The 17746-nt window shown below is 67.2% G+C and overlaps 2 protein-coding genes and 1 long non-coding RNA gene across 4 annotated transcripts in view; 2 read left to right on the top strand and 1 right to left on the bottom strand.

Moving 5' to 3' along the window:
• FANCA (FA complementation group A) overlaps nt 1–2581 on the bottom strand; it is a 37955-nt gene extending 35374 nt beyond the window's left edge. The window contains exons 1-4 of one of the 2 annotated variants that reach the window (XM_076348887.1): nt 2542–2581; nt 1867–1976; nt 811–883; nt 229–371 (exon numbers count right to left, since the gene is read on the bottom strand). In XM_076348887.1, the coding sequence (XP_076205002.1) occupies nt 229–371; nt 811–883; nt 1867–1976; nt 2542–2581 (366 nt within the window). The remainder of the gene's footprint in view (nt 1–228; nt 372–810; nt 884–1866; nt 1977–2541) is intronic. The other variant, XM_076348888.1, reaches the window with a different exon arrangement.
• A 612-nt stretch (nt 2582–3193) lies between these two features.
• LOC143165392 (uncharacterized) lies at nt 3194–5327 on the top strand. Its single transcript, XR_012996248.1, has 2 exons — nt 3194–3822; nt 5054–5327. It is a non-coding gene; the product is annotated as an uncharacterized LOC143165392 (long non-coding RNA).
• Nucleotides 5328–9000: 3673 nt separating this feature from the next.
• Nucleotides 9001–16788, top strand: SPIRE2 (spire type actin nucleation factor 2). The gene is made up of 15 exons (XM_076348794.1): nt 9001–9217; nt 12497–12534; nt 12795–13154; nt 13481–13561; nt 13642–13806; nt 13911–13997; nt 14153–14276; nt 14378–14547; nt 14650–14800; nt 14932–15065; nt 15587–15721; nt 15794–15861; nt 15974–16001; nt 16142–16257; nt 16342–16788. The coding sequence occupies exons 1-15, from the start codon at nt 9001–9003 to the stop codon at nt 16550–16552; spliced, it is 2085 nt and encodes a 694-aa protein (XP_076204909.1). The 3' UTR covers nt 16553–16788.
• Nucleotides 16789–17746: the final 958 nt, after the last annotated feature.

Below are 17746 nucleotides of genomic sequence, written 5' to 3'. Positions count from 1 at the left end.
TGGCAACGCACAAAAAAAAGCTCCATTTCCAAGCTCTCAGAAACAGCCGCTTTCCTGTATAGGAGAAGAACGCCGTACTTCTGTGAGCGTATCGGAGACATAAACGAATAATCAGCCACTCAGGTCCTACGTGTTTGGGTGACTTTATCAGAACAGATAAACTGGGTTTAAAGTCCATCCTAACAATACCGTTTTCTTGATAAACTAAATGTAAACCTTTTCCCTTACTCTCTGGTCCAAGCTCAGCAGTGGTACTTGAGAGGGGCTTGCAGAAGCCTGGCAGATCCGCTCGATGTTGGTAACAGCATTTTTGGCTGCCAAGATTGCTGTGGGTACACCCAATCTTGAGGCCTGTTCCTGCAGAACTGAGACTGGAAAAAAAAAACAAAAACACCAAAGCAGAAAGCTGACAGCATGGGAGAAAAAAAGGTTTGAACACACAACTATGAAGACAGAAGTCCCAAGTCTTAAACTCCTTCCAGCACAGATGTCATTTGTTGCAAATCATTTTTATTTCCATGTACCATTCCTTTACTGTACATAAAACGAGGGGCAGAGGCGGAATATCCTTGCTAAACGGATTTTTGTATTTTTGTCTTGTGGGGCTCACAGCAACACTTTCAAATAACCAAAATATTTCACGATCAGACCTTGCCAGCGGTGTCATCACCAGACAAGTAAGAAATGAGTAGCCGAATGGGAGACCAGAACAATGAAAAGAAAACAAAACTGGGATTGCATTTAACAGGCAGAAATTCAGTACATAAACAAAAGTTCTTTCCCACATCTGTCTCCTCCTCTTTCACTCACCTATAAATGATTCTGACGATACTTCCTGGTGCTCTACACCACCCTGTCCACCTGGCTTGACTGAATCTTCCACCTGGAAGCCAAACAAAAACATAACAGTCTTAGATGTCTGTTACACACATTTAACAAACCTATTCCCTCTAAAGCATACTGAGCAGCCCTGGCATTCTTGAGGGCTGGAGCAACTGAAGTGAAATTAACACCAAGCTCCCACATGGTCGTGGTAAACCAGAGATTTCAGGGCACTTTACAAGAGACCTAAGTACAGTTATCTTCATTTTATGCAGAGAAAAGAAGATATAGGTCAAAGTAACTTGTCCCCAGTCACCCAACAGATCAGCAGCAGCACCAGGAACAGAATTTCTGTCTTTCAAGTCCCTTCTGTGAAGCCACACTGACATAGATATTTGATGAAACATGTCAAAATGTTGGATCCTTTTCCAGTTAAATCCCCTTTTTTCTTTTTATAAAGACAAATATTCTGTACAGAAAGAAACATCCTTGTGGCTGAACTGTGGGAAGTATTTGAATTGTCTATCCAAGTTATCAAAATCAAAAGCTCTCTCCAGTACATGAGGAGAAGGTAGAAGGTGGCCAAGTCAGAATGTTGGCTCAAGCATCTACATAGGCAAATGACACAGGTTTTCATAAAGACAGTCGCATTAGTCAGAAATGGTTGGTAATTCAGAGAAAACCCAATAGGCTCTCCTGATTTTTTTTCCTATATTCACAAGAAGCCAGTTCTGACCCCAAGAAAAAGGTGCTGGATTTCCCTTTGTCCCAAATCCAAACCATGCTTAACCATTTTTAGTCTGTAACAATAAAACATAGAGGAATAAAGGAAAAAAAAAAAAAAATCTCATTTCTAAAACAGACCTCTAAACTTCAGCTTACTCCTACAGTGCTGTTTTTTCTTTTCACTTATCATGAGAACTGTGTTCCCGGGACAGTCATTCTACAGCTGCCCGAGGAAGGACCCTGGTGGAACCCACCTCCAGCTGGGATCTCCCACGATCCCCAGCCTGACCACTGTGCCCCGAACCGTCCCGCTCCTACCTCCAGGAGGAGGTCATTCAGGTTCTGATGGTGATCCAGAAGGCGCAGAGCCGCTTCCCGGAGCTCTGCCCCGCTCCCAAAGGCGCTTTTTCGTTTCCTGGCTCTCCCTGCTGAGAAGTTTGGATTTCTTTTATAACCACAGCTTGCTCCGACAGCCCCCCTGAGGACACCTCCCTCTCTCTGCTGCTACACCACACGTCACTGACGGGGTGACAGCAGCCCCGGTCAGACCCCCCGTTAGCCGGCAGCACGGCAGGAGCAGCGCAGGATGTTTCTGTACGGTTTGCTCCAGGCAGCTCTGCAGCCAAAGCCCAGCACGAGCAGCCCAGCGCAGCCAAAGCCCTGTCAGGCACTGTCAGCCATCGGCCTCCAAAGGCCCGCGGCCCAAAGCGACCAAAGCGCTGCCCTGACACCCCCAACCCAGGTCAGGAGCTGCGGCAGGGCCACAGGAAGGCCACCAGCCTTCGGGAGAGGGCTCCTGGGAGGAGCAGGGCTGAGGAGCTGAGGCGAGGGGCTGCCAGGAGCCCGGAGCACCACGCAGGCCAGCGGAGGGGGGCGTGTACGAGGGCAGAGAGGGGACATTCACCCCTCACTTCCCCTCCGCTGTCCCTGCAAGAAGCGCCAGGCCAAGAGCTCACTCAGAGGAGCCCCGGCGCTGCCTCAGCCCGGACCTACCCAGCAGGTCCCGCCACGTCCTCCCGCCCGGGCCCGCCATCGCGGCGGCCCCCGCCCGCTTCCCGCCAAACAAACCCGCCCGCCCTGCGCCGCCATTGGCTGTCCGCCGGGGGAGGCCGCCTCCGCCCATTGGCTGGAAGCGCGGCGTGGTCCCGCCCGCCCTTCCGCCATCTTGGTAGTGGCGGAGGCGGTGGCCGCCATGTTGGGGAGGGCGGTCGGCCTCGATCGAGGAGGCAGGCAGCCGCCGTATGGGGCGGTGGGACGCGATGGGGTGAGGTGGGATGTCGGGGGACACGCTGGGGTAGGGCACGGAAAGAGGGGAGCGCCCTCCACAAAGGCTGCTTGCGGCAGCGTGTGTGGGACAGGGGTGGGTGGCTCAGGCCGCAGCCACGACATGGCCGCCGGGAGAAGGGCTTTCCCCTGACAGGCCCCGAGGAGAAGGTGCCCGCCTGGGGCCCGGCTGTGGGGGGCTCAGGGTGCCTGTGGGGGGACAGGCACCCCCACAGACCGGCCGGGCCGGGGCCGCAAGGGCTGAGGGCAGCCATCCGTCTCTCAGGCCTCTTCCCGGTGCAGCCTCCCTGGGACTGACTCCCGCTCCCGGCTCTGACAGCCGCAACGTTTCCCCGCTCCCGGCCTCGGTCTCCTCGCAGGCAGCTCTGGCGGTGAAACGCCCTGCTTCCCTCGGGGGCGAGGGTGCTGCGTGCCCCTTGTGCCGCCCAGGGAAGGGGACAAGAGGAGGCTGAAACTCCCAAGGGGAGAAAATCGCCAGCCGCGCGCAGCCGCTCATCGCTGGGGGCAATAAAGGTTTCAGAGGGAGCAGTGCGGAATTCCCACAGGGATTTTCCCGGGCTGCCTCTCATCTGATCCTTCCTGGAGATTAACTGCTGTCGGTGAGCTGCCGTTAGCGTGCCCCGCAGAGGGTTCGGAGCAGGAGGCGGTAATTCGTTACGAGGAGGATGGCAGCATACGGGCGGGTGAACAAGCCCCGGGCATTCACCGTCGGGAGGCTAGCTTCTGTTTGCAGACGTTGAAAACGTTGTGCTGGAATTGGCTGTGGGATGTTTTTATTGCAGTGCTGGTCCCGGGAGCGGGTGAGTCAGCAGCACTCGCTGCCGACAGCCGGAGAAAACTCTTCCCGGCAGCGCCGGCGGGAGGCGAGGCTCCGGCTCTGGCACTGGCGGCGCGATGGGCTCCCGCAGCCAGCTTGCCTCTCCTCCCGCCGCCACCGTGCCGGGGAGGCCGCGGAAAGTCGCCACAGCACCAAATCTCGGCTTGGAGACAGCGAGTGAAACCCTTTCCAGAATCACATTCCTGAATCGCTTCAACCCCCCCCCGACGCCATCGTCAAGTTTGTGGCAGCCCCAGGTTTTGGAGGTGCACATCAGAGAGGGGGAGCGTTTGTCCCCTCTGCCCCCCGGGCAGCTCAGCGAGCTCCGGCGCTGGCTGGGGAGCTGGGGGAGCCCCGAGCCGGCAAAGCAAATCAAAACCTCTCCCACAGCAACCCTGCCGGGGGGGGGGGACATCTGCAGGGGGGCTCGTTTTGCAGATGGTGGGGATGGCCTACGCAAGGGGAACGGAGGACGCGGCGACAGCTGAGGGAGCGGGGGACACGGGTGGGAGCGGGTCTGTGGGTCGTGGCACCTCCATGTTGTCCTTGGGAAGGCAGAGCCAGGAGGAACAGGCTCCGAGGGGCGAGGGAGTACTCGGTACCGGAGGAACTGAGGGGAGCCGGACTGAGGTTACAGCCAGCAATTAGCGTGATTAAGAAGCCGAAGGGCTTATCTGCGATAGAATGAAATATTTGCATCACTAAGGGAAGGGAAGGGAAGGATCTGCCTCCAAATATCTTGGAGATAAGCAGGGAGGAAGAAAAGGAATTACTTAGATAAGCAGGGAGGGAGAAAAGGAATTACTTAGATAAGCAGGGAGGGAGAAAAGGAATTATTTAGCAAGGTACAAAGAGAGAAAGAGGAGAGCTTGGGATGGGGCAGGGAGGGTAATTTCGGCTGGCGGTGAGGGGAAATCACCTCCTCTGTGAGCTCCAAGGTCTGCACTGCTCACCCCCAGCCCTGGGGCTGAGCTCCGGCCGCCGGGACGTGTCCCGGGAAGGTGGGGGCTCAGGGCCACCGGGATGTCCCCTGCCCCGTCCTCCCCAAGCATCCCTGCCTCCCCGCAGACGGGCCGGTACCCCCGTCCCGTGTGTTGCGGAGCCCCGCATCTGTCGGGTCCCACGCTGCGGGCCGGGGCAGCCTTCGCCCACGGGTGGAAATGGAACAGTAAAAGTCTCTGTCGTCAATCCTGCCGGCAGGCCTCTGCGGCCTCGCTGGCTTACTGGCCTGCGGAGCGCCGCGCTCGCTATATTTAATCCTTCAATGCATTATCTGTGAGGTACGCCGAGTTAATGCAGTCCGCTCAGAGAATTGGTTTTAATTAAAATATTAATGAAGAAGACTCTAGAAAGGAAATGGAGCTTTAACAAACGCTCTGTGATCCGACCTCTCTGCCTCTCCAGCCCCCCAGCCTTCGCAGTGCCTTCGCCTCCTCCTGCAGCGGGGCAGATCTGGCAGAGCCCGGCTGTGCTGGGCAGCAGGACCGGGTACGGCTGCGCCGAGAGCAGGGTCCGGCCCAGCGGCAGTAACGTGGGACTGGCAGCTCTGGAGAAGGGCAGGAAAGCCGGCGGGCTCGCTCCCCTTGCCCAGAGAATGGCTGGGCCTGGCTGTTGGCAGCTGGACGAGAGGAGTGCGAAACCCCAGAGACCTTTGCAATAAAACCGACCCCGCAAGGCGGATGGCTTTGCAGAATCCGGCCCGATCCGTTCAAGCATCCCACCCGCGAGCCACGCTTGCCTGGCAGGAACGGGCTCGTCTGTGTCCTGGGTCCTCCTCGGTTGCAGCTGAGGACAGGCTTGTCCGTGTCCTGGGTCCTCCTCGGTTGCAGCTGAGGACGGGGCTGGCCACCAGCGCTCGCAACCCCCGTTGCTTTCGTCAGGAGCGCAGATCAGGGCTCCTGCGAAGGGGTCACCCGGTGTGGCTGGCGCCCGCAGGCCGCCTGACCCATAGCTCAGGTTTCTGGGGTGCCCCAGCGTTTATTCGCGCGGAGAGGAGACCGGGGAGCTCTTATGGCGTCTGCGCCCCGGGAGCCTGGTGCCCCCGTTGCACGACAGGCCCGCTGCAGACCCGCTCCTGCCCCAGACCGGTGCGTACGGCAGCAGTGGCGAACGCAGCGGGATGGGGCTCGGCGTCCCTCTCGGGGAGACCGAAGTGCCAGTCTCGGGGCGAGGGCCCGATTGACTTGGGGCTGACCGGGGCGTTTCGGGGGAACCAGAAAGTCTGGGAGCAGCGAGTAGCCCGTTACGCCCGGGCACCGTCAGGAACTCGTCTCTGGTTCGACCAAAGAAGAAAAACCGGGGGGAAACCATCACCACGATGGCCAAACCGACGAGAAACCCTCCGAGAGGGCACGGGGAGGTGCAGCCAAGAGCTGGGCATCCCTGCCCCGGGCCGGGGGCTGCACTCCAAGCAGGGAAGCTCCTCGAACTCCGTCCACATCTGAGGCCAGCACGCATCAAGGGCGAGCTACCTTGCAAAACGCTCTCTCCTTTCATGGCCCCCCGTTTATCGTAGCATCTAAGGAAACTGGGACAGGTGCATCCAGCCCCGCGGGTGCTCTGTGCGCTCACCTCGGGTTCCTGTGGCTTTTTAAGGAAATTTTTTGCGTATGACAGATGAAAACCCATGTGAATGTATTACCCGCAAACAAACACGGTGCGTGGCACACGGCCCTGCTGGGGAAGGGCTCTGCCCTCCAGCCTGGCTCCGCGGCACGTCCTGCTTCGATGCCGGGGGTGGCAGGGAGCCAGGAAATCTAACCCTCCCGTAGTGCTCCGCCACCATTTCCCAACGTGTTCTTTTTTTTTCCCTATTTCTTTCATTTTTAATGATATTTTCCCTATGCACATACACACTTGGCTTTTGATTTTTTCCCAAGACGGTAGCTTTTAATTACATCTTGATTTCATATTAATTACAGTTTTACCCAAAGCAAAGGGCTTTGTGCTTTATAATTCAAATGCATTCCCATTAATCCTGCAGGTTGGGTTATCGCCGCCTTCAAACGCCGCGCGTCCTCCCCGCTCCTATCCCCGAAGGTGCCGCTCTGGCTGTGGCCGGAGGCGCTGGCAGGTGTGTGCGGCGCAGGAAAGCCGGCAGCCGGCTCGGCCTGGCGCGGACCCGCTGTGGCGGGCAGCACGCGCGGCTTTCCTCCCTCTAAAGTCCCTTCCCAAGCAGGCTCCAAAGCCGGCTGATTACAGGGTAAATGCCGCATTCAAATCTCACTTGTTGGTGCGGAAAGCCAGACCCAGACGTCAGCGTCGCAGCCAAGAGCCGCTCTGGGGGGCTGGAGCCGTGCAGCTCTCCTGCAGCGTGCGGATCTGGTGGGGACTGAGGCCGGCACCGTGCTCCCGAACCCCTGCAACCCGCTCCCGCCCTGGCGATGGTGCATTTGAGCGATCCCGGAGATGCGCAGACACTTTGGGTTGTCTGTACCCATCCTCCCCCTTCCCAAACCCCAGGGCACTGCGCAGGGCTGCATTTCCCAGCTGTCCAACTCTGTCCTCCCATGTCCTTCCCCGAAGATGGACCTGACACTGCTCAGGTTCTCCGGGACGGACACTGGAGGGCATTCCTCTTCCATGCCACTGCAGGCACCGTCCCAGACTCTTTGCCGGAGGTCTCCGGCCCCGGGGCAGCTCTTCGGCCGCGTGGGACGGACGAGCGCCCGCGTGCCGGCTCCGTCCCTCTCCCAGCCCTGCCAGCACGTCTCCGGGATTGGCCCCAGTTTATGCTCATGGGTTAATGGAGCCGAGACGGGGTTTTATGCTCCTTCCATCACGGAAATGGGAAGCTCATCATGACGAGAGCTTTATAATTTGCTCTAGCTGACCTTTCACGGCGGGATGGCTGTCCCTTCTGCTCTGCCAGGACCGTCCTGCCCGCCCCACGGGTCTGGAGGGACCCACTGGTGCCTGGGCACGAGCCCGCTGTCGGCACCATGCCACGCCAGCCTTTCCTGGTGGCTGCAGGACGTTATCCCCCCACACCATGTTCCCACGGGACATCATCTCCCTAGCGACTCCAGCTCCTCATCCCGGTGCCTTCAGCTGGCTTCTGCTGCTCCTGGCTGTGCCCAAACCGTGCCGCGGCACCCAGAGCTCTTCTCCTTCCTGACCTTTCCTCCCGGGGAGCGTTGTTATTGTCCCGGCCTGGCCCCTTCCCTCCGCCGGCTCCCCGGACCAGCCGAGCCGAGCTCCCCGGGGCTCCCCTCCCTTCCCACCACCCCTGCAGCCTCTGCAGGCATGGAGCCGGGGGGGGGATGGACGCCTCGTTGCAGGCGTTCCCGCGGCCGCTGGCGGGGAAGGGCCTCCGCCCTCGCAGGCGGCCGGGAGCTCGTGGCCGCGTTTCCCCTGATGTCCCCCCGGCCCCGAGGCCGTCGTGTCCCTACACCTGCCGGCCCCATGCGTGGCACGTGGGTTCCGGAGGACGGCCGCCTGGGAGCCAGGCGCTTCACGCCTCTGGGCTGGGGCCGCGTGGCCACCCCGGACCTCTCGGGGAGCAGGAGCCACAACCACACCCACCCCCTTGTTGGGGGGTGGTGGTGGTGGGGTGTCCCCCAGCAGTGCCCTGCACCCCGCGCCCAGCCCCCAGCACTCATCCTGGGCACTGCGTCCTGCACCCCGTCACGTGCCCTGGGCCCCGGGCCCCGCGCCCTGAACCCTGCAGCAACTCGGGTGCCCTGCGTCCTTCGCCCTGCCAGCACTCCTGCACCCTGCACCCTGTTACGCTCCCTGCACCCGGTCCTGCGCCCTGATCCTGCACCCTGCCAGCCTGGGCCGTGCCGGGCCGTGCCGGGCCGTGCCGAGCAGAGCCGTGCCGTGCCGTGCCGTGCCGTGCCGAGCAGAGCCATGCCGTGCCGAGCCGTGCCGTGCCGTGCCGTGCCGTGCCGAGCCGTGCCGAGCAGAGCCGTGCCGTGCCGAGCCGTGCCGAGCAGAGCCGTGCCGTGCCGAGCCGTGCCGTGCCGTGCCGAGCCGTGCCGAGCAGAGCCGTGCCGTGCCGAGCCGTGCCGTGCCGTGCCGTGCCGTGCCGTGCCGTGCCGAGCAGAGCCGTGCCGAGCAGAGCCGTGCCGTGCCGTGCCGTCCCTTGCCGTCCCGTGCCCCTCGGCGGCGCCGCGTCCGTCGCGTCGCCTCCCGCCGGCGGCGGGCGGTGGCGCAGGCGGGGCCGAGCCGCGGGGGCGGTCCGCTCCGCCGCCAGCCGCTCCGCTCCGCTCGGCTCCGCCGCGTGCGTCCGTCCGTCCGTCCGTCCGTCCCCCACCCCCCCCCCCACCCCGGCCCGCCCCTCCCGCGGGGCCCCGCCCGCCCGTGCGGCGGCGGCGGCGGCGGCGGCGGCGGCGCGCGGGGATGGGGCGATGGCGCGGGCGGGCGGCGGGGCCCCGCGGGAGCTGTCCCTGGAGGAGGTGCTGAAGTGCTACGAGCAGCCGCTGAACGAGGAGCAGGCCTGGGCGCTCTGCTTCCAGGGCTGCCGCGCCGCCGCCGCCGCCGCCGCCCCCGCCGCCGCTCCGCTCCGCACCGCCGACATCCGCCTCCGCGGCGACGGCAGCGTCGTCCTCCCCGCGCCGCCGCCCGGTAAGCCGCCGTCGCCACGCGGGGTGGAGCCGGCAACGGGCAAGAGCCCGGGCGGGGAGGTGGGCGCCGGGATTTACCGGCAACGGGATTTACCGGGGGTGCTGCACCGCCCCGCCCGGGGAGGACGGCGTCGAGGGCGCGGAGGGACCGGGGATACCGGCAGCGGGGGGGGTGAGGGGGGGGGGCACCCGCAGCGGCCCCGGCGGGAGGGACCGGCACCGGTGGAGAAGGACCGGGACCGGCAGCGGGGGATGGGCAGGGGAAGCGGCACCGGCAAGGTGGGGGGGGGGGGGGCAGGCACTGGCGTCGCCGGCACCGGCAGCAGGGGACCGGCGCGGCACTGGGGGCACCGGCTGCGGGGGTGCGGCACCGGAGGGGCTGGGAGGACGGGCGAGAGGGCCGGCGCCGGCACCGGCACCGGAGGGCAGGAAGGCGGCACTGGCACCGGCAGGGACGGGGGCGAACCCCAAGCCCCGGCCCTGGCAAGGGGGACCGGCGTCGGCACCGGCGATTGGCACAGCCGGGACCGTGGCTGGCACTGCGGCTACCGGCGCAGGTGGTGGGCTGACTCGGGGGTCCAGGGCTGGTGTGGCACCGGCACCAGCACCGGCACCGGCACCGGCAGGGCCTGGCCAGGTGATCCGGTGAGGCTGGACCCGGGGTGTGGGGGTGTGCAGGGTGCCTATGGGTGGGGGGCTGACCGGGCCGGGACCCACTGTGGGGCTGCAGGACACCAAGCCCGTCGGGGCAGGCAGGACACACGGCAAGGACAGACAGACAGACACGGGGACACACACCTGCACACACACGGCACATACACGGGCACACCCGCCGCACACGCCTGAACACGCCTGCACACTCGGACCCCTCAGGGGACCCCGTCCCCGGCTCAGTGTGTCCCCGCGGGGCCCGGGCCTGGCCCTCGCCCTCTCCCAGCCCCTGGGAGGGGTGTTTTCGGCAGCGCCGTCCCTGACCTTCGGACTCACGGCTGTGACCTCTCCGCGGGCGGTTGGCGCTGCTGGGCAGGGCCGTGGTGGTTACGGGCTGTAATGAGGCTCGGCCGGCTGCCAGCAGCGATGCCGGGTGGCTCGGCGCAGCGAGGAGCACCCCTGCGCCTAATGACAGAGAGCGGCAAACAGCTTCACCTGCCTCGCCCCGCGGGGAGGCCAGCGGGCCCGGGGACAGAGCCTCGTCCTCGGCGCTGTCGGTGGTGGTGGGGCCTCCCGGGGGGGGCTCGTGGCCGGGCCGGGCCGCTGCAGTGTCGCTGCCTGTCCTTGCTGCCGGTGGCCGGGCAGGGGATGCTCCCGGTGGCAGGGGGGCAAGCGCAGAGCTGAGCCGGGGGAGATGGGAGATGGGGAGCAGGGCGCAGGCAGCCCCTGGGGACCGGGGCGCGTGGGACAGCTCAGAGCTGGCAGCGGTGCGCAGGCTGGCTGCCTCCAACGCCGTGCCCGGGGCAGGGCCACGCACAGGCACGGCAGGTGCCCACGGTGGCTGGGCGTGGCGTGGTCACACCAGCTCCACCGGTCGCACATGGGAATGGCCCCACACCCTTCCCTGAGCCGCCGCGGCTGCTGTGCCGGAGCCGGTGCCACCGCGCCACCTCCTGCTCCCAAGTCCCTCCCGTGCCAGCCTGTGCCATCTCCCCAGGGATGAATCTGGGCCCTTCACGACGAAGCCCAAGGCTGGGAGGGCTCCGGGCGCCTTCCAGCACCGCTGCAGGTGGCAGCACCAGCCCGGCACACAGCTTGGCAGCTCCACCCGGGCATGGGGCTGGGTGAGCCGGCAGCACGTGCCTGAGCTGCTCCAATTCCCCGTCCCATGGGAGTTCCCTCCTCGGCCGTGCCCCAGCGGCTGGAGGGAGCTGCCGGGAGCAGCCAGGCTCAGCCTGCCAGCCCGGCTCCCACCACGTTTGCCGAGCCACGGTCAGCGGGAGGGGGCTCCAGCCGGGCACCGGGTCTGGGATGTAGGTGGCGGCATCCCAGGGGATGTGCTGCCGCGTCCTCTCCCGGCCGGGGCAGAGCATCCCAGGGCTGGCGCTGCAGCGGGAGACGGGTATGGCCTGGGGGCGCGGGAGTGATGTTGGGCTCGTGCGTGGCACCACGGCGGGGCTGGACCCCACGTCTCCGCCGCTTGTGCTGCCCTTCCCACGCGGCACCTGGCCTGGCCTCCCCGGCGGGTGCTAGGCTGGATCCATGTGGCCAGGGCCGGCACGCAGCTGGCGCACAGCCGGCACATCCCTGCGGCTGCCGCATTGATCAGCTAAATGGAGAGCTAATGGCCGGCGCTCCTCTGCGCCGGGGAAGCGGCTCTGCGGCCGCTATCAAGGAAGTGGAGCCAGGGTCCCCGGGGCACTGCCCTCGGGGACGCTGCAAAAGCCACTCCTGCTCCTCGTCCCGTGACTGTCGGGCTCCTGGGAGGGTCTGAGCTGCCCACGAGCATGTCCTGGGCTCGTGCGTGTGTGTGGGCACAGTGCTCTGTGTGTGTGCGCGCGCGCACGATGCTCCAGCTGTGCTGGCTCTGCAGTGGAAAGCAGCATCGTTTGTGGGGCACAACCTGTCACCGCAGCCCACACCGGGCGCCCGGGCCGTGTCCTGTGCATGGTCTGCGAGTCCTCACTGCACCCCTGCCTGCTGGTGCCCACACTGCCGGTGCCCACGCTGCCGGTGCCCGTGCTGTCTGTGCCCACGCTGCCGGTGCCCACGCTGCTGGTGCCCGCGCTGCCGGTGCCCGCGCTGCCGGTGCCCGCAGCCCAGAGGGGTGCTGGGGGCATTTCCCTGCGGGTGCAGAGCTCTCAGCTCCGTCCAGCCCTGGGGGTGAGGGGTAAAGGGGTGACGCTGCCACCCCTGATGTGCCTCCTGGGTCCGGCTGGGGGCAGTGGGCCCAAGCGGCTGGTGCCTGTTTGGGCTCGTTGCCCAGGGCCGGTGTCTGCTGCGATACCCAGCGAGGCCCGCCGTGCTCGGCCGGGCAGGGAGGGCAATGGAGGCTGTGCCACCATCTCTCAGCCGGCACTGCCTGATGCCGAGGCTCAAACATGCGGGTCCGGGTCCCCGTTGTCCCGTGGAGCTGTGTCCTGGGACCAGTTCAGGATGGGACTGGCTGGAGATGGGTGTCCTGGCTCAGGGTGGGAGCTGCTGGGGATGGGACCCCCCATCGGGTGCCCCACAGCCAGGGCCGGGTGGGTGCAGCATCCCCGGGGTGCGGGACAGGAGGTGACGCCGAGGGGGGATGCCCAGCGCGGGGCCACGGGTGCCAGCGGTGACTCTGCCCTCCTCCCCCCAGAGCTGCCCCCGCTGCTGACGCCCTCTGCCGAAGCCCAGGTACGTGGGGGCCGGACGCCCGCCCGGTCCCGCTGCAGCCCCCGCTGCAGTCCCACCCCGGCGCAGGGGTCCCTGGGTGGGCACTGCCGCCTGCCCCCCTCCCCCTGCGGTGATGGGGTCCTGGGGTGCAGCGGAGACCCAGCACCGATGGCTGGGGGGCCGGGGGGCAGCCGGTGCCGGCCGTGTGTGCCGAGGGGCTCCCCCCGGCGCAGCCGGTGCCGGGGTCCGGCCGGGGCCCAGCCGGTGCTGTCTCCCCGCAGATGGTGCAGTCGTTGGGCTTCGCCATCTACCGGGCGCTGGACTGGGGGCTGGATGAGAACGAGGAGCGGGAGCTGAGCCCGCGGCTGGAGCAGCTCATCGACCTGATGACCAACAGCGACTCGGAGGATAGCGGCTGCGGCACGGCCGACGAGGGCTATGGGGGGCAGGAGGAGGAGGAGGAGGGGGGCGAGGGGCCGCCGCGCGCCGTGCGCACCTTCGGGCAGGCCATGCGGTGCTGCGCCGCCCGCCTGGCCGACCCCGCCGAGGCCCAGGCGCACTACCAGGCCGTCTGCCGGGCTCTCTTTGCCGAGACCGTGGAGCTGAAAGCCTTCCTCGCCAAGATCCGTGATGCCAAGGAGGTGAGCGCAGGCGCCCGGTAGCACGGCCGGCACAACTGCCTGGCCAGGGGAACCACCCGCGGGCCCAAAACGCTGGGGGGAGCATGGTGCTCCCCTCTGCCCCCCCCAACCAGGTCTGCCGGCGCCAGCGTTTGGCCGTACACCCTCTCCCGGGGCGCTGCGCTGTGGCACCGCTGGCTCCCGCCTGCCCCGGGCTGGCGCCGGTGGGGACGGCTCGTAGCGGGGATGGGGGTGCTTTGGGGGCGCACATCGGTGCTGCGGCCCCGGCCGGACCCTCGGTGCCGCTGGGTGCCGGGGCGGGGTGACGGCCTCTCGTGCCACGGCAGATGCTGCAGAAGCTGAAGGAGGACGAGGAGGCAGAGGAGCGGCCAGCGGCGGAGCTGGGCAGTCTGCGCAACACCGACTGGGTACGGCGGCACGGTCGGGTGCGGGGGCCGTGCCAGGGCTGGGCGGGAGCTGACGCCGTGTCCGTCCCTGTCTCCCCCAGGCCCGGCTGTGGGTGCAGCTGATGCGGGAGCTGCGGCATGGCGTGAAGCTGAAGAAGGTGCAGGAGAAGCAGTTCAACCCCCTGCCCACCGAGTACCAGCTCACCCCCTTCGAGATGCTCATGCAGGACATCCGCGCCCGCAACTACAAACTCCGCAAGGTCATGGTGAGCGCGGCCGGGCTGCCTCCGCGCCAGCCCCCCGCCCTGCCGCCGTGCCGCCCGCCGGCCCTGGCACTGACACCTCCCGCGGCCCCTCTGCCCTCTCCCAGGTGGACGGAGACATCCCCCCCCGGGTGAAGAAGGACGCCCACGAGCTCATCCTCGACTTCATCCGCTCCCGGCCCCCGCTGAAGCAGGTCAGTGCTGGCACCAGGACACCTCCGTGGCATGGCAGTGCCCGGCCCGGGCTTGGCGGCTCCCGCGGGTGCCATCCCCACCTGGCTGGGCACCCTGAGGGTGGTCAGCCCCGAGCTGCGGCCACCGCCTGAGGTCCCGTCCACGTGTCCCGCAGGTGTCCGAGCGGCGGCTGCGGCCCCTGCCCCAGAAGCAGAGGACGCTCCATGAGAAGATCCTGGAGGAGATCAGGCAGGAGAGGAAGCTTCGGCCCGTGGAAACGCCATACTGTGGCCAGAAAGGTACCGGTATCCCCTCCCTGTCGCACCGGTCTGCCGGCGACGTGCCCGGCACCAGGGCAGGTCCCTGTCGTGCCAGGTCTGAGCCCCGTCCCCATCCGCAGGCTACAGCTCCCTGCCCTGCATCCCCCACGCCTGCTCGGGCCGCCTGGCCTCCAGCTCCTGCCTCGAGCTCTCCCGGTCCCCAGCGAGCACCGCGCCGGCGCGCCCGCGGCCCCGCGTCCTGCTCAAGGCGCCCACCCTGGCCGAGATGGAGGAGATGAACATCTCCGAGGCAAGAGAGGGGACCCGGTGGGGCGGGAGGGCAGAGGGGACAAGGGAGGTGCCGAGGGGACGAGGGGGTCCCCGGGGTGACGCGGTGCCCGTGGCCTTGCAGGAGGAGGACTCTCCGGGCGCGGAGGTGCCGCTGAAGCGGGACCGCTCCTTCTCTGAGCAGGACCTGGCGCAGCTGCAGAGCCAGCTGGGGGGCGGCCAGGCTGCGCCCCAGGAGCCGGAGCCGCTGCAGCCCGAGCCTCGGCCCCGCTCAGGTACCCACCGGAGGTCCCCAGCCCGGCGCCACCCCCGTTCCCCCATCCCCAGGGCGGCTGTGCCGTGCCCTGTGGCAGGGGTGGCACCGGGCAGCGTGGCCTTGCCACGGCCTCCCCGTCCCTCCCTGCAGGCTCCGTCCCCGCCAGCTGCCACCCGCTGCCGGACGGCTCAGCACCCTCCCGGCCTGCCCTCGGCGCCGTGGAGGAGAGGCCAGAGGACGGATCCGGCGCTGCCCCCGGCACCAGCTCCAAGCACCTGTGGCTGGTGAGTGCTGGTGGTGGGGCTGGGCCGGGCTGGGGACAACCGGGGCTGGGGTCACTGGGGTTGGGGACACACCATGTGAGCGTCACCACGGGCACACGGCAGCCTGGCACGAGGGCACAAGGTGGCTGGGGGCATCCCCGTGGCCTCCCCGCTCCCTCTGCATGGGATGTGGGACTTGAGGCATGCCGTGCCGTGTGCCCTGTGCCCGTGCCGGAGACACTCTGCCCGTGCCAGAGAAGCTCTGCCAGTGCTGGAGATGCTCTGCCCGTGCCGGAAGGTTCTGCCTGTGCCAGGGACACTCTGCCCGTGCCGGAGATGCTCTGCCCGTGCCGGGATGCTCTGCCCATGCTGGGATGCCCTGCCTGTGCCAGGGCTGCTCTGCCCACGTTGGGGATGTTTTGCCCATGCCAGGATGCTCTGCCCATGCCGGGAGGCTCTGCCCATGGCACAGGGATGCCCCGGGCCATGCCCTGTGCCGCAGCCCCGCGGCAGACCGGGCTGACGTCCCCTGTCGCCCGCAGGAGTTCAGCCACCCCGTGGAAAGCCTGGCCCTCACCGTGGAGGAGATGATCAACGTGCGCAGGGTGCTGGTCAAGGCCGAGATGGAGAAGTTCCTGCAGAGCAAGGAGCTGTACAGCAGCCTGCGGAAGGGGAAGGTGGGAGCTGGGGCCGGAGGGGCCGAGTGCCGCCCGCCCGGCCCCCGGCTCTCACCCCCCCTCTGCCCGCAGGTCTGCTGCTGCTGCAGGGCCAAGTTCCCCCTCTTCTCCTGGCCCGCAGCATGCCTCTTCTGCAAGCGGTGAGCGCCGCGCCGTGCCGCGCCGTGGGGCCGTGCCGCGCCGTGGGGCTGGGAGGGTGGCGGGAGGGTGCCCGCGACGGCCCCGCTCACCGGCCTCTCTCTGTGTCCCCAGGTCCGTCTGCAGCTCCTGCAGCCTGAAGGTAAGGGACCGGCTCCGGCCGGTGCCACTGTGTCCCCTCTCCCTGTCCCTGTCCCGCCCCGTCCCCGTCCCCGTCCCCGTCCCATCCCTGTCCCTGTTTCTGCCCCGTCCCCGTCCCGCCCTGACGCCCGCGCCCGGCAGATGAAGATGCCTTCCAAGAAGCTGGCTCACATCCCTGTCTACGCGCTGGGCTTCGAGAGCCTCCCGGGCTCGCTGCTGGCCAAAGCCCTGCCACTGCGGAGGAGAGAGACCTTCCAGTGAGTCCCGCGGCCCTGAGCCTTCCTCCCCCCCCCCTCTTCCTCCTCCTCGGGCCGGGGCTGACGGCGTGCCCTGTGCCGCAGCTCGCTCCCGGGCACGTGCTGGCGCCGGGTGGAAGAGGAGTTCCCCCACATCTACGCCCAGGGCTCCGTCCTGCGCGACGTCTGCAGCGACTGCGCCGGCTTCGTCACCGACGTCATCTGCTCCAGCCGCTGCAGCGTGGCCGTCCTCAACGCCGCGCCGCGCCGCGCCGCCAAGGCCCGCTCCCTCTACGGTGACTGCTGGCACAAGTGAGGGGCCCGGCACGGGGGTGCCTGCCGCCCCGGCGCGGACCCCGCTAGCGGCCACCCGGATGTACATATATACATAGGACGTATACATACAGCCTCTATATTTATATACCTTACGGACCAGGGGGGAGGCGAGGACCGGCGGCACGGCGGGGTGCCTGCCGTCCCCGCCGTCCCCTCCCGTCCCCGCCGCCGGCGGGGCGCTGGCACGGCCCCTGGGGGGACGGGGACAGATCCTGCTGCCAGCCTTCGCCGGCCCCCCCCCCCACCCCAGGCCCTGCTTCTGTGCCAAGCCATGGCTGCGCCGGGCGGGCGCCGGCCACGCCGGGGGGCCCAGCGCCGCGGGCTGGCACGGCCGCTCTGTACATCTCCACCCCAGCTAATAAACCCGCTGGGCTGCCCCTGGGGCTGTGTGGCCGTTCCTGAGTGGGTGGGTGGGTGAGTGGGTGGGTGGGGGAGCCGGGGTGGAGGGTGCTGGGGGGGGGGGGGGTGCGAGCGGCCCCCCCAGGTCGGGGCTGTGTGTCCCACCGCCCCCTTCGCTCCACCGTGGCCTCCTTGATCGTGTGCAAGCGTGGGCATCCCCCCGCCCGGCCATCCTCCCGGCCCCACCCGTGACCCCGCACAGGCCCCGTGGGAAAATCACGCCCCCCCCCCATTCCCATGCCCTCCCCCCCCCCCCCCCAAACCGCTCCCTGCCCCGCTGCGTGTCCACAGCCCCGGGCCCACCCCAGGCTGTCCCCCTGGGCTCCCCCCCGGCCCGTCCCCCGGGCCCCACCCGTGTCCGCGGGCTGTGCCCGCCGTGACCCCGCACACGGGCCGTGGGAAAGCGCACGTTCCCACGCTCCCCCCCCCACCCCCCGGGACATATTTCACGCGGTGATCGCGCGGGGCGCGAAGTAGGTCCCGGGCAACCGCGCAGTGCGCCTGCGCAATAGGGAGGAGGGGGGGGGTGCCAAAGGGGGGGCGCGCAGGCGTGCAGTCGGCCGACGCGCAGGCGCGGTGGAGCGGAGCGGGCACGGAGAGGAGGCGGCCCCCCCCCCCCCCCCCCCAAGACCCGCGCAGGCGTAGTGCGGCGGGCCAGGGGGCGGATCCGCGCAGGCGTGTCAGCCGCCCGCGCGCAGGCGCAGTGGCGCGGGGCGGGAGGGCGCAGGCGCGGGGGCGGCGGCGGCGCGCGCAGGCGCTGCGCGTCGCGGGGCTC

The sequence above is a fragment of the Aptenodytes patagonicus genome, chromosome 11, assembly GCF_965638725.1.
Source record: "Aptenodytes patagonicus chromosome 11, bAptPat1.pri.cur, whole genome shotgun sequence".
Taxonomy (NCBI): Eukaryota; Metazoa; Chordata; class Aves; order Sphenisciformes; family Spheniscidae; genus Aptenodytes; species Aptenodytes patagonicus.
Note: the sequence above shows the minus strand (reverse complement) of the source record. Positions and strands in the feature narration are given on the sequence as shown.